Source organism: Lutra lutra, chromosome 2 (genome assembly GCF_902655055.1).
Source record: "Lutra lutra chromosome 2, mLutLut1.2, whole genome shotgun sequence".
NCBI classification, from domain to species: Eukaryota; Metazoa; Chordata; class Mammalia; order Carnivora; family Mustelidae; genus Lutra; species Lutra lutra.
In genome coordinates this window covers 140,627,317-140,639,025 of record NC_062279.1, presented here as the reverse complement: position 1 = coordinate 140,639,025, position 11,709 = coordinate 140,627,317, and the positions used below count along the sequence as shown (strand labels likewise).

Here is an 11,709-nt window from a genome sequence, read left to right as displayed (position 1 = left end):
GTGTGAGGGGCAGATATTAGCAGTCAACACAGGATCAGGGGCTAGGTACCCTAGTCCTGGGCTGCAGGGAGTACAGGCTAGGGGCACGAAAGGGTGAGAGTTAGGAGAAGGCCTGGGGAAAGAATGAAGTGGGCACTCAGGACTGTAGTTTCACACCCAGAGAACAAGCCCTCAGAGCCCCTTGTACCTGCACCTTGTGGGGAGGCATCAGCAGCAGGGGTCCCCTAGGGCACACTTGGGAACCACATCACATGTGAATGTCACCGTGGCAGGGGTCCTGCCCCCGGGGGCATACTCCTGCAGTCACATGACACCTCTGTGATCCCAGGGGCAGCCCACCATTTGCCTGCACTGAGTATGGGACAACAGACACCCTGTGGACTTTAGAGAGGCATGACCCACCAGGGGGGAACTGGGAGCTCCCTGGGGTTCTGCCTGGAGGATTCCCAGAGGCAGAACACATGACTAACGTGGGAAACCTGGGCTGGGCTGTACTCCCAGTTGGGCAGGGTTTGACGGTGGTGCTTGGAGAGACCCTAGGAGGGCTGGAGGATTGGGACCACCACACTGAGAAGGGAAGGCATACGGGATCTGTGCTCAGAAGGCCCCTGATGTGGGAAAGGCCAGAAGACATGGGCAGAGCCCCTGGGGAGGTTTCCTGGGCTGGCAGCACTAAAGATAGCCATGGAGCCTGGCTCCAGAGAGAATATCAGGATTCAGAGTAGACAGCTGGCCCTGACAGGTGCAGAGGTGTCAGCCAGTGGTTCCTGTGGTCCGAGCCAGATGGGAGCCTCCTTAGCCCTCAGGAAGGGCCCAGGGCCAAAGTGAGTCTCCCCCAGCTTCAGGGGTCTTCCCCATGTGTATATGGGCATGTGTACCTGTGTGTCCCCCCCTGCCAATCCCCCCACCCTGTCCCACTGGAAGCTACTGTTAGGTGGTCCCCTACCAACACCCTGGCCTCACCTTCAGCCCAAGAGACACTTATTTTTGATTCTGGAAGCAGGAGTTGCTGAGGAGTCTTGTTTATTTTAATGTCCAGGGAAGGAAGAACATATCAGCTGAGGTCATCTGCCTAGATGCTCAAGGGCAAGAATGGGGGTGGGTGGGAGTGAGGGGTGTGGACTCAGCATCACCACACCCATGTTGGTTGAAGAGGTTTATTTTGTGCCTTGTGGGGTCCATGTGTGCTTACAGCGCCCTCAGGGAGCAATGAGGGGCTTGGGAAGGACTTCCCTCAACCCCAGGCCTGGCAGAGGCAGTCATGGATGATATCAGGCAGGGGTCCTCAGAGAGCTCAGACAAGAGCCTGGTGGCCCTACAAGATGGGCCTGCCTGTTCCCACCCTCAGCCTAGGTAACAACGAAGGTAGTGTTCCAGCTTCTCAGCGGGAGGCCTAGAGCCAGGACTCCAGAGCGAGCTGCAGAGCAAAGGGCCCAAGACCCTGGAGGTGGCTGGAAGGGCCTCCCCTCCAGGCATATATACTGAACTGCTTCGTACCATGCAGTTTTTTGTCTCTGCATTCCATTCCCTTTAGATTTATAGTTAAGTTCTCTCTGGAGACAAGAGGGTTTGGAAGACTGAGGAAAAGTGGGCTCCCCTCTGGCATACCAGGAGCCCTAGTGAGCCCTAAGCTCTGGTTCTCAGGGAGCTTCTTTCTGGAGTGGTGCAGGGCCCAGGGGATGAGTGGTTCTCTTGCCAGACCCTTGCCCCCTTCCCCCCAACACAAACCTGGTTGCTTTGGGAACCATGTGTCAGCATAGCCAGCACAGCTGGGAAGCTGTCTGACCACCACTGCTCCATCTTTGGGTAGCCCCACTGCACACTTGTGGCTGACCTGGTCATGTCTTTGCCAGGGCTAACCTCAGAAGTGGGGGAGACCAGTGGGACACAGTGACTCACAGGTGTGGCTTTCTACCCCCGCCCACCGTGAGCAGCAGAAGTGAGAGAAGGAGGGTCCATCTGGCGGTTCAGTGGTCCCTGAAGCCCTGGTTGAGGTGGACCTTGGAGCTGGGGACGGCAGGGTCCCCAGAGCTGGAGCCAGGGAGCAGGCTCTACAAGGGTGCCTTTCCCAGGAAGACCCCAGCCCCCTGTGCTGGAGAGACTCCTGCAGTGAGGAAGCTCTACTCTGCTGGGGAACTGGGACTGGGGGGTGGCGGTAGCCGTAAAGGACACCGAAGGCAATGCCATCCCAGGAATGGGTCCTGAGGCCACCATGATTAGCCTGGCCTGAGTCCAGAGGAGTTGGCCACAACAGCCTCCCCACCCCAACCAGGGGAGAGGCCTGGGGCAAGGGGACCTGCACTTAGGTCACATCAGTCCACAGACCCCGGATTCCCAGCCCAAAACCTCTAACCGGACCATGGGTTCTTCCTGGGCAGTCCTTGTGGCTGACCTGGGGTGGTCATGGGCCTGGATGTGGCTGAAGGTTGCACTCCAGTAGCGGGGCGGGAATGGAGGCTCCTTCCCCGACTCGCTGGTCCTGACTGGAGAGCCCACACACTACAGGAGAATAGAGAACAATCTATTTTACACTTCGTGTGCCTGATATTTTTCAAATATATGGACTTATAATGGGCGCGCTCCATTGGTATCATCCTGGCCTGACAACATTAGGGGCTGCAGGGAACATGAGGGTAGGCCGAGGTTCCACATCCCTGGCAAAAGCCGCTCCCGCGGCCCAACCTACACCTGCTGCTCCCGCAGTCGCGCATGCGCAGCTGGTCGCAAGCCGCGCGCCCCGCGTGATCCCTTCTCCTAGCGGCCAGGGGCGTTCCACCTCCGTCCACCGGGGGGCGCAGTCCATGCCCTGTTCACCCCTGACGGCGCATGCGTTTTCCCTTGTACGCTTTTACGCCTCCGCAGCTTTCACGGCCTTGCAGCGTCCTCCGCGGATTGTGCTTCCGGCGTGAAGGTTACGGGCAAGATGGTGCCGCCGGTGCAAGTCTCTCCACTCATCAAGGTGAATCAGGGTTTGCGGCCGTCGCCAGGTGCTCGGCTCCACGTGCGTGACCCCAAGGAACCCGGGACCCGCGCCCCCGCGGGTGCGACCCCTCCACCCCCCACTCCCCGCGCCGCGGGTCCCCGCGAGCTGGGAACCCCACCCCCGCGACTCGCGCTCCCTGGACTCTCTCCGCGCCCCGTTCTCTTGGGCTTGGAACCAGCATCACCACCACTCCCCCGCCCGGTCCCTACGGTTCCGGGGTCCCCGCCCTGCGCCCCCGACCCCGCGGGCTGGGAACCCCCTCCCCGGGACCCGCGCCATGCATCCTCCGTCCCCGTGCTCCCGGGACTTACGTCCTGCGCCCCGACCCCTCGGGCTGGGAACCCCACCCCCGGGACCCGCGCCCTGCGCCCCGGCTTGCCTTTGACCAACTTCTCTCCGCAGCTGGGCCGTTACTCCGCCCTGTTCCTCGGCGTGGCGTACGGAGCCAAGCGCTACAGTGAGTGACCGCGGCTGGCCAGGCCGCTTTCTCGGCGGACGGCAGGGGAAACCCTGGGGCTTCTCATAGCCGGGGAGTTGGTGGGTGGGGGGGTTCTACCAGAGCCGCCTCGTAAACCCCAGCGAAGGGCAAGAAGGGGGACAGGGTTGGGAGGCGCCAGCCCCAGGAACCCGAGCGAGCTTGACCGCGGAGCACTGCCGCGGCAGATGTGTAGGTCGCTTTGCGATTAGCGCAGGTGGTCAGGACCCAAAGTGCATTCTTATGTTGGGCACCCGGGGGAGCTGGAAAGCAGCTAGTTCTTGTTGAAAACTGGGGTGCCAGGTGAGTGCTGGAGGAGTGTTGTGGTCAGATGCGAGTAGCCTCGGGTGGCCCAGATTGCTGAGCAGAGAAGGTCTGGTCAGGTGGCGTGTCTCCTGCAGTTGCCCTCCCGGTTGTGCACTCTGCTGAGCTCTAGTCAGGCCTTGACCCACGCGGAGAGAGAGGAGTGGGAAGCACACGGGTCAGGCATTCACGGGGCACTAAATTCCTTTTACGTTTTTCTGTGAAGACACTGAAAGTACCTCCCCATATTCACGCTTTCCTTGCACAGGTTACCTGAAACCTCGGGCAGAAGAGGAGAGGAGGATAGCCGCTGAGGAGAAAAAGAAGGAGGATGAACGGAAACGGATTGAGAGAGAACTGGCAGAAGGTACTGGACTGAGTGTATCTGAAAGTTTGGTCCTTTGTCCGGGCTTTAGAAACATACAGGTGCTGCTTCAGGCGAGCCCCGCAGTAGGAGTAGGAGCTGCCTCCTTTCTCCCAGCACTGGCCAGCAGGTCCTCTGGGGGAGGGAGAGATGGAGCAGGGCCGTGGATGTAGGGGGACACGGTGACACTTTGCCTTGGGCGAGGCCCAGATCTCTGGGCGTTGGAAGGGAGTTGTTTGGGAATGTGCCACGCTCAGAGGCCCATAGAACCAGAACCAGGCGTCGTCCCCCACCGACTGCCATGGCAGGCTGCAGTCAGAGCGTGCAGGGCCAAGAGTTGAGGCAGCACACGGCTGGGCTTCCACTGTAGCCAGATCCTGGGTTGTTGAGCACCGAACATGTGAAGTGGTCCTTTTGGGTCGCCTGAGTGTGTAATAACACGAATATCTTCCTTTGAACCTTTCAGCCCAAGATGACAGCATACTAAAGTGAGCCTGCCTTTCTCTGGAACCGTGTGGATGAATAAAGCTTCCTGTGTTGTCTGATGCTCTCCTGTACTGTCGTCAGTTGTCTGATTTCCGGATTCAAGCTCTGCAGTTGTGCTCTGTTCTCCATTTATGTTGGGGGTGGGGTGGGCTAGGGAGTGGGTTTCACAATGGACCTTCTGAACCCAGGGTGCAGTGCACAAATGGGCAGGAAACACAGAAATTCCCATCACCTGTTCTCTGAGGTGTCTGACTGGGGAGCCCCAAAGGGAGCAGTTTATCCCAGACACAGGCAGCTTGGGTGTTGTGGCTGCTGCTTGGTCTTCAGTGAGCTCTGGCCCAGACCCTTTGATGGACAGTACAAACGCGGGATGGGAGGTGGCCTGATGCCCTTACTGATAGGACCTGGATCTCTCTCCCTTTGTCGGGAACCCTCCCCTAGACCGTAAGGAAGGCCTGTGACCTTTTGAGGACCAGGCTGGGGTGCTGCATAAAGCTCTGCAGTGGGTCTGGGCTCTTGCTGAACTGATGGCCACGTTCTGCCTCTCTGACTCCTCATGTTGTAGTGGGGCCACTTCCCAGCCATAGGCCAGGCACAAATTTCGTTGATAAAATGAATTCTTTTGCAAAAGGGGGTGGGAGGCTAGATGAGAAGCAGTGGATAAGCACTTGAAAGCCTCGGTTTTAGTTAAGTTGAAGGCTGAGTGAGCCCAGCTCAGTTCCTTCTGGAGTTGTTGGTTGGTGCCCTAATCATGGACTGTCAGCGGGTCTCCTTGCTGAGATGGAAATTGTCTCCTTGCTGTGACTGCATGGCTGTGGGGGGTGTTGGTGTCCCCCGCCCGCCCAGGAGCTCAGGGCCTCTGGGGGTGGGCTTGCGTGGCATCCGAACTGGCTTTTCCACAGCCCATCTAATCAGGCAGCTGAGAGGAGTTTACTGTGGGGTAAGGTGTCCAGTGTTGGGAATGAATGATTTGGAGCTCACGTGGTCAGGATCTGAAAAGTCAACTTCTACCAGGTAAGTAGTACCCATTTCACAGGGGAGTCATGCGTTTGGGTCTGGCTCTGCTGGTGCACAAACACTAAGGGAACCCTCACTGGTGTAGGACTTGGGCAGACCCCAGCTGTGGCAGGGTGCCCCCTTGACCTAAGTGCGGAGGGCTGTTCCAGGTGTTTTTGCTCAGGTCACTCATGGCCTTGACCTTGGTGGCAGAACTTTCTCATAGGTTAGACATGATGTGCCCTCCACCACAGCTGCTGCATTAAAGAAAAGGGCAACTTGTTTTTATTGTATTATCAATTTCTGGCCCTATTTGCCCCAGAACCAGATAGGTAACATCTGTGTATCTCGTCTACCCATATACACATTACATGTGCGCCTGTGGACCTCACCCAGTGCTTTCAGACATGCAGGTCACAGACCCTTTCCAAACGTCTGTCTGTGGTATTGCTGTGTACCCAAAAGACAGATGAGTGTAAAGGACGCTAAAGTGTATTTGTAGTTGAATTTATAAGAAAAAAAATTTTTTTAAAAGATTTTATTTATTTATTTGACAGAGATCACAAGTAGGCAGAGAGGCAGGCAGAGAGAGAGAGGAGGAAGCAGGCTCCCCGCTGAGGAGAGAGCCCGATGCGGGGCTCGATCCCAGGACCCCGGGACCATGACCTGAGCCGAAGGCAGAGGCCTTAACCCACTGAGCCACCCAGGCGCCCCTTCAAGATTTTATTTATTTAACAGAGAGAGAGGTGTCACAAGAGGCAGAGAGGCAGGCAGAGAGAGGGGAAAGCAGGCTATCTGCTGAGCAGAGAGCCTGATGTGGGGCTCGATCCCATGACCCTGAGATCATGACCTGAGTGGAAGGCAGAGGCTTAATCCACTGAGTCACCCAGGTGCCCCAATATAAAAACATAAATCTTAAAAAAAAATCAAAATATCCAAAATTGTCTTCAGTCATTTTCTTGGGCTCCCTAACCTCCTGTAGCAAATGGTTGGAGGTGAGGTCCCAGCGGGTGAACGGATTGGGGCACTATCAGAACCCATGGACCAGCTCACAGGATGCAGCAGGTCGAAGACTTGGGTGCTGGGCCGCCATTGCAAATCTCTGTGCCTGCTGCAAGAGAGAACAAGGGTGAGAGGACTGTGTCTGCCGGCCCTGCCTCTCCTGCCCTGTGTCCTCTGCCAGCCCCGAGAGAGGGAGGGCAGATTGTGGGACCTGTGGGAAGCCTGAGCCAATTAGCCTAGCCAGGACTCAGCCTTTCTTATCTCTAAGCTCTCGTGACACTTTTAGTTCTGGCGCCCCCACAGCCCCCACAACTTGACATAGGTTTCCTCCCCACGGCAGGAAATAGCAAAAGTCCCAGGGCCACAGTGGCCACGCACAGGCAAATACCAAGGCAACAACGTCAGGGATTCTGTCTAGGCCCCATTGTGACTCCTTATGATGAAGCCACGTGAGCCATATTACCAAAACAGCAGGCAGGGGTGGGGTTGAGTAGGGAAAGAAAGGCTCTGACGCAGTACAGGGGGAGATGTCATGTACGCTTGACTCTTAGCTCCCGTATTTTCTTTTTTTAAGTCTTTTTTTTTTTTTTTTAAAGATTTTATTCATTGAGAGTATGCGCATGTGCGCACAAGCAGAGGGAGGGGCAGAGGAACAAACAGGCTCCCTGCTGAGCGCGGAGCCCACTGGGGAGGCTCCAGCCAGGACCCCGAGATCATGACCTGAGCTGGAGTCAGATGTGCGCCCTTAGGTCTTCTGTTTCGTTTCTGAGGGTAGATGGAAGTGGAGGTAGATTTTCCTAAGTTAATTAGGAGGGAACTGCTGCCTGGTGGTGGAAGAAATAGCTGTTGAGAGTTCCCAGTGTTTCACCTGGGCTTTCCTCCCTTTATAAAGGAAGTAACATTCAAATAGTTACTTCTTTAGAGAAAATGAGAGTCCCTGCCAAGGAACAAGGAGATCCTGCAGTCAGGCCCAATCCCGAGGGATGGCTGCCTCTGCAGGGAGGAGCCGAGCAAACCAGCCCCAGCGCCATCAGCCACCTGCCCTTCTTGTTTAACCTCGTCCCTTCACACACTTCCATGTGGGAACTAACCAAACACCCGCCCTGCAGCCCAGACCTTTCTTAGCTGTTGTCTTTTCCTCCTGTTGCTGCTTCTGCTCTTCCAGGGCCTTGACTTTGGCCTCATACTCGTCAGCCAGGGCCTTCCACTCCTTCCTGTTGTTCTGCAGTCGGTCGAACATGGGCAGGATCTCTTCATGGAAACGGGAAAACTCCTGGACAGGAAGACAGGGAATCAAGAAGTTGGGTCACACCTCCTGAGTGTTCGTAAGCATCTGGGGCAGGTGGCCTCCCCATGTCTTGGCCCTTGCTGGCACCAGCCTGTCCTCCACCACCCTGCCCTGCTCACCCAAGAGGAGAACTTGGGAGGGGACATGTCTGAGGGAAAAGGGAAGGCCATTGAGATGTCACTTTCCCAGCAAAGCCCTGGAAACGGAGAAGAGAGGATGGGAAGGGCACAGGTGGTCTTAGTGGGGAGAGGACCCCTGGAATAGAGAATATCAATGGCAGAAGGCGAGTCCTTTGGCAGAGAGGGTGGGAAGACTTGGGCAGACAGGTTGGTCTTGCAGCCCCTTCTCCGGGCTCTTCTACGCACATCATACACACACACACACACACACACACACACACACACACACACACACGAGCATGGAGCATGTGGATGGACTTGGGGGAAGGCAGTGGGAGGGGGGTGCTGTGGTGGGGCTGTGACCTGTGACCTTCAGGACTGGGATGTTCATCCTGATTCTGCCTTCCTTTGCAGCACTTAGAGTCCTGCTGAGGGGGCACCAAAGGGAGCTGAGCTTTCAGTAAGGGGAAGCCCAGGTGCTGTGATGGTTGAGGTAGGGAGTGGACTGGCCCAATCAGGGCTGACTTCACTCAGAAGCAGACAACCTCCTCCTCACAGCCCCAGGATCAGATGGAATGGAGCCCATGGATGTGTCGGGCATCACTTGGGAGGGGCTCTGCAGTCAGACCCCCCAACACACTCCCTGACCAGTCCTCTGGGCTGTGATGTCACAGCACATGTCCTTTGCACAGTGTTCCCCGGTCACTCAAGTGCAACATGTGTTTGCTGGGTGAGGCATTCCCAGCTGGGACAGGTGGACCCATTGCTGTCCCCCTGGGTTCATAGGCACTGAACAGATGCACCCACAGATATGCTGCAGGCCATGATTGGGGGTGGCTAGATGGGGTCTGGGGAAGGGACATGTGAGGTGAGACCTCATGGTGGGAGGAGGATCTCCCAGAGAGTGGAGACCTGTGGGAAAGCATGAAGAGCTTCTGAGGAACTGGTGAGGGGAAGGTGGGAAGGGACTCCTTGGGATGACACTGAGGATTTCAGATTTTAAGTGCAAGGATGAGGCAACAGGGGCTATGGCTGGCCAGGCCATCGTGTGAACCCACACCAGTCCCCCCACTCCTGTGAACCCAGCCAGGCCCCACACCAGCCTGCTCACCTTGTACACAAATGTGCACACAAAGTCGATGAAGCCAACCTGTAATTTGGGGAGCTCGGCTGCCTTGTTCCGGTCCATCATTGGCTTGGGGGGGAGCAGAGAAACCTCTTCTGAGCCTGCAGGTCTCACTCAGCCCCACCCGGCTCAGATGAACATGTCCACAGAGACACAGATGAAGCAGTTTCCATGGAATGAGTGGAGCCTCTGGTCTTGGGGCTTAGACTGCCTTGATAGATGCTGGCCCTTATAGGGGGACAGTCAGAATGCCCCTCCCCTTCTCTGAGTCATCTGGTAGTTCCACCATGAGTCCACCATAATGCTCCCAGTTTCAGGTCCTGGAGCCCCTTCCTCCCACTTTCTTGGGAGCTATCCATGGTGCTAACTGAAGACCTGGCTTGAGAGCCCTGCAGGGCGAAATCCAGAGGCCCTTGGACGGGCTATCCTTGGTGTCCACATACTCCAGACCCCCTGGGTGTGCCCTGCTAGTCTGTCCTTCATAGCTACCTACTGTCTGGAGCTCCATGTAGCAAGGGTGAGCCATGCAGGAACTAGAGGCCTGCCTGGTCTCCAAGCGACTTGGCTGGTTGGTTAGGACACCCTTTCCTGCAGCCTGTCTCTGCTGCAGAAGGCCCCAAAGCCTTCTTCACCCCATGATCAGGCAGCTCCACTGACTGGAATTTACTTGTAAGACAAACCCTCTTTCCATCTCTTCCAAATTCTGTTGGACAATGCTATGCTGTTCTCATCCCCTTGGATACTATGCAGGTTCCACTGTAGTCTAGCAGCATATTCCTGGTCCCACATTGCTGACCCAAAGATCTCAGCATCTTCCATCTATCACGGTGAGGGCACCTGGACTCCTGCCACTGGCCTTCTCTGGCACGGCACTCTCCCCACTTGAAGGCCTTCCTGGAGCAGCTCTCAGCCTGGCTGAGGCTCACTGTGGGGCTGCCTGGGCCGGGGAGGCCCTGGGAGATGGGTCATGGCCTGCCTTGACCACTTTTGACAATAACTTTCCATTTCTGCATGGGCATCACAGTTTTACCGAAACCCTATGTTTTTCTACAACTTTACCCAGATCCCGAGCCACCTAATTTATACTCAGCTCATGTCACATGACAGACCCCACAATGTGAGACTGAGGTCCCAGCACCCCAGATCCCCAGGGGTTCCCTGTTTGCACCAAGCAAGGCCTGAGGTTCCCAAAGACCACAGTGGGGTTAGAAGATTCTGGAAGTAACACTCACAATGGGCTGCTGATCCAGAACTGTCCTTTCCAAGTCACCCTGTTCCCAGAACTCAGCCGCCACCAGCAGAGCAACCTGGTGGGCAGGGGGTACATAAAAGGCAGTGATCTTGTGGAGTTCAGCGCTTGGTCAGAAACTGACAAAGGGCCCTCAGTCTTCTCTGTCTCAGGCCCTCTGGGATTCCCAGTCTTCAGGCTGGACCTACCGCCCAGTGAGCATGTTGGTGTGTGCCCACATGGTGGCCGTGAGCTCAGCCCCAGAGCTGGGGGGGGGCAGTCCTCAGTGCTACTTGCAAACAAAGGTTCTGTCCCCCCTCTCAGGCTTCTCCTAGATGCAATTGCAAGAGGCAATGACAAGAGGCTGGGGCCCTGCATGAATTCTGACCTTGCTCTGGATTTCCCATGGCTTGGTGATGGCAGACAAGTCACATGCAGTCATCATCATGGCCCTGCAGAAAGATGAAGCTCCAGGTGTGCCCAGGCTGGCCTCTCTCCCTCCCTTCCTCCCTTCCACCTCTGCTTCTGGGCACTCCTTCCACTAGTAGACCTCCTACTGTACACACACCCACTCCAACCCTAACCCTCATTCATCACCTCCCCCTCCCCTTGCCTCCATAAGCTAAAACCAACATGTCTTCACTGGGCAGCTCCCAGTGCCCATGATTTACACATTTCCTTGTTGGATCTCTGGGATGGGCCTGGAGGAGGACCATAGTTCTGAATCTCTACTTTGTAGATTCATCAGTGAAGGTTCATGAATAAGAATTATTGCCAAATCCACAAACTAAGGAAATGGACTGTCTGACCCCAATCCTGTACTGTCTCCCCTGAAAACGAGGAACAAGTAAGAGGCTTCATTTTGACGCTTCATCAAAGCTGTTTAGAGAAGAGCTGTTCTTGTGTATTATTCAGGGGCCTGGTGTCTTCTCCTTTGGGGGGGGCACGTGAGGGTTAGCCAGCATGGAGAAGGCTCCTGCTGCCCCCACAGCTCACATGACTATCTCCTTCCGGGTCGTCTCCAGGGACAGGTACTCCACCCAGCTCTTCCTGTCCTCATAGTTCTTAGACTCATCCACAATCTTCTGGAACATTGTCCTCTTCCTGAACCCCAAGAACAGAGAGAGGCAGTTGACCCCTACCCGCTCACCCCATGCAGGACACCCCTCTCCTCCTTGATCCTAACCCCACCACCCTTCTAGGAGAGAAACGGGGGTAGACAGCTCAGGCCTTGCAGGGCCGCTGTGCTGGCAAGGGTGTTCTAGGAGCTCTAGGTCCCTACACTACCACTCCCACGACCCCCCAGGTTCTCATCCCGCCTCCCGCAGGGCGGCTGCAC

The 11,709-nt window shown here is 56.2% G+C and overlaps 2 protein-coding genes across 3 annotated transcripts in view; one reads left to right on the top strand and one right to left on the bottom strand.

Moving 5' to 3' along the window:
* The first annotated feature begins 2,819 nt into the window (after window positions 1-2,819).
* On the top strand, window positions 2,820-4,670 carry ATP5ME (ATP synthase membrane subunit e). The gene is made up of 4 exons (XM_047718539.1): window positions 2,820-2,959; window positions 3,386-3,440; window positions 4,030-4,128; window positions 4,592-4,670. Exons 1-4 carry the CDS (start codon window positions 2,924-2,926, stop codon window positions 4,615-4,617), a joined length of 216 nt encoding a protein of 71 aa, XP_047574495.1. The 5' UTR covers window positions 2,820-2,923; the 3' UTR covers window positions 4,618-4,670.
* A 1,904-nt stretch (window positions 4,671-6,574) lies between these two features.
* Window positions 6,575-11,709, bottom strand: part of PDE6B (phosphodiesterase 6B) — a 33,220-nt gene continuing 28,085 nt past the window's right edge. The window contains exons 17-22 of one of the 2 annotated variants that reach the window (XM_047719934.1): window positions 11,367-11,474; window positions 10,759-10,822; window positions 10,375-10,449; window positions 9,128-9,211; window positions 7,726-7,882; window positions 6,575-6,718 (exon numbers count right to left, since the gene is read on the bottom strand). In XM_047719934.1, coding sequence (XP_047575890.1) covers window positions 6,657-6,718; window positions 7,726-7,882; window positions 9,128-9,211; window positions 10,375-10,449; window positions 10,759-10,822; window positions 11,367-11,474 — 550 coding nt within the window. In that variant the 3' untranslated portion in view covers window positions 6,575-6,656. The remainder of the gene's footprint in view (window positions 6,719-7,725; window positions 7,883-9,127; window positions 9,212-10,374; window positions 10,450-10,758; window positions 10,823-11,366; window positions 11,475-11,709) is intronic. The other variant, XM_047719935.1, reaches the window with a different exon arrangement.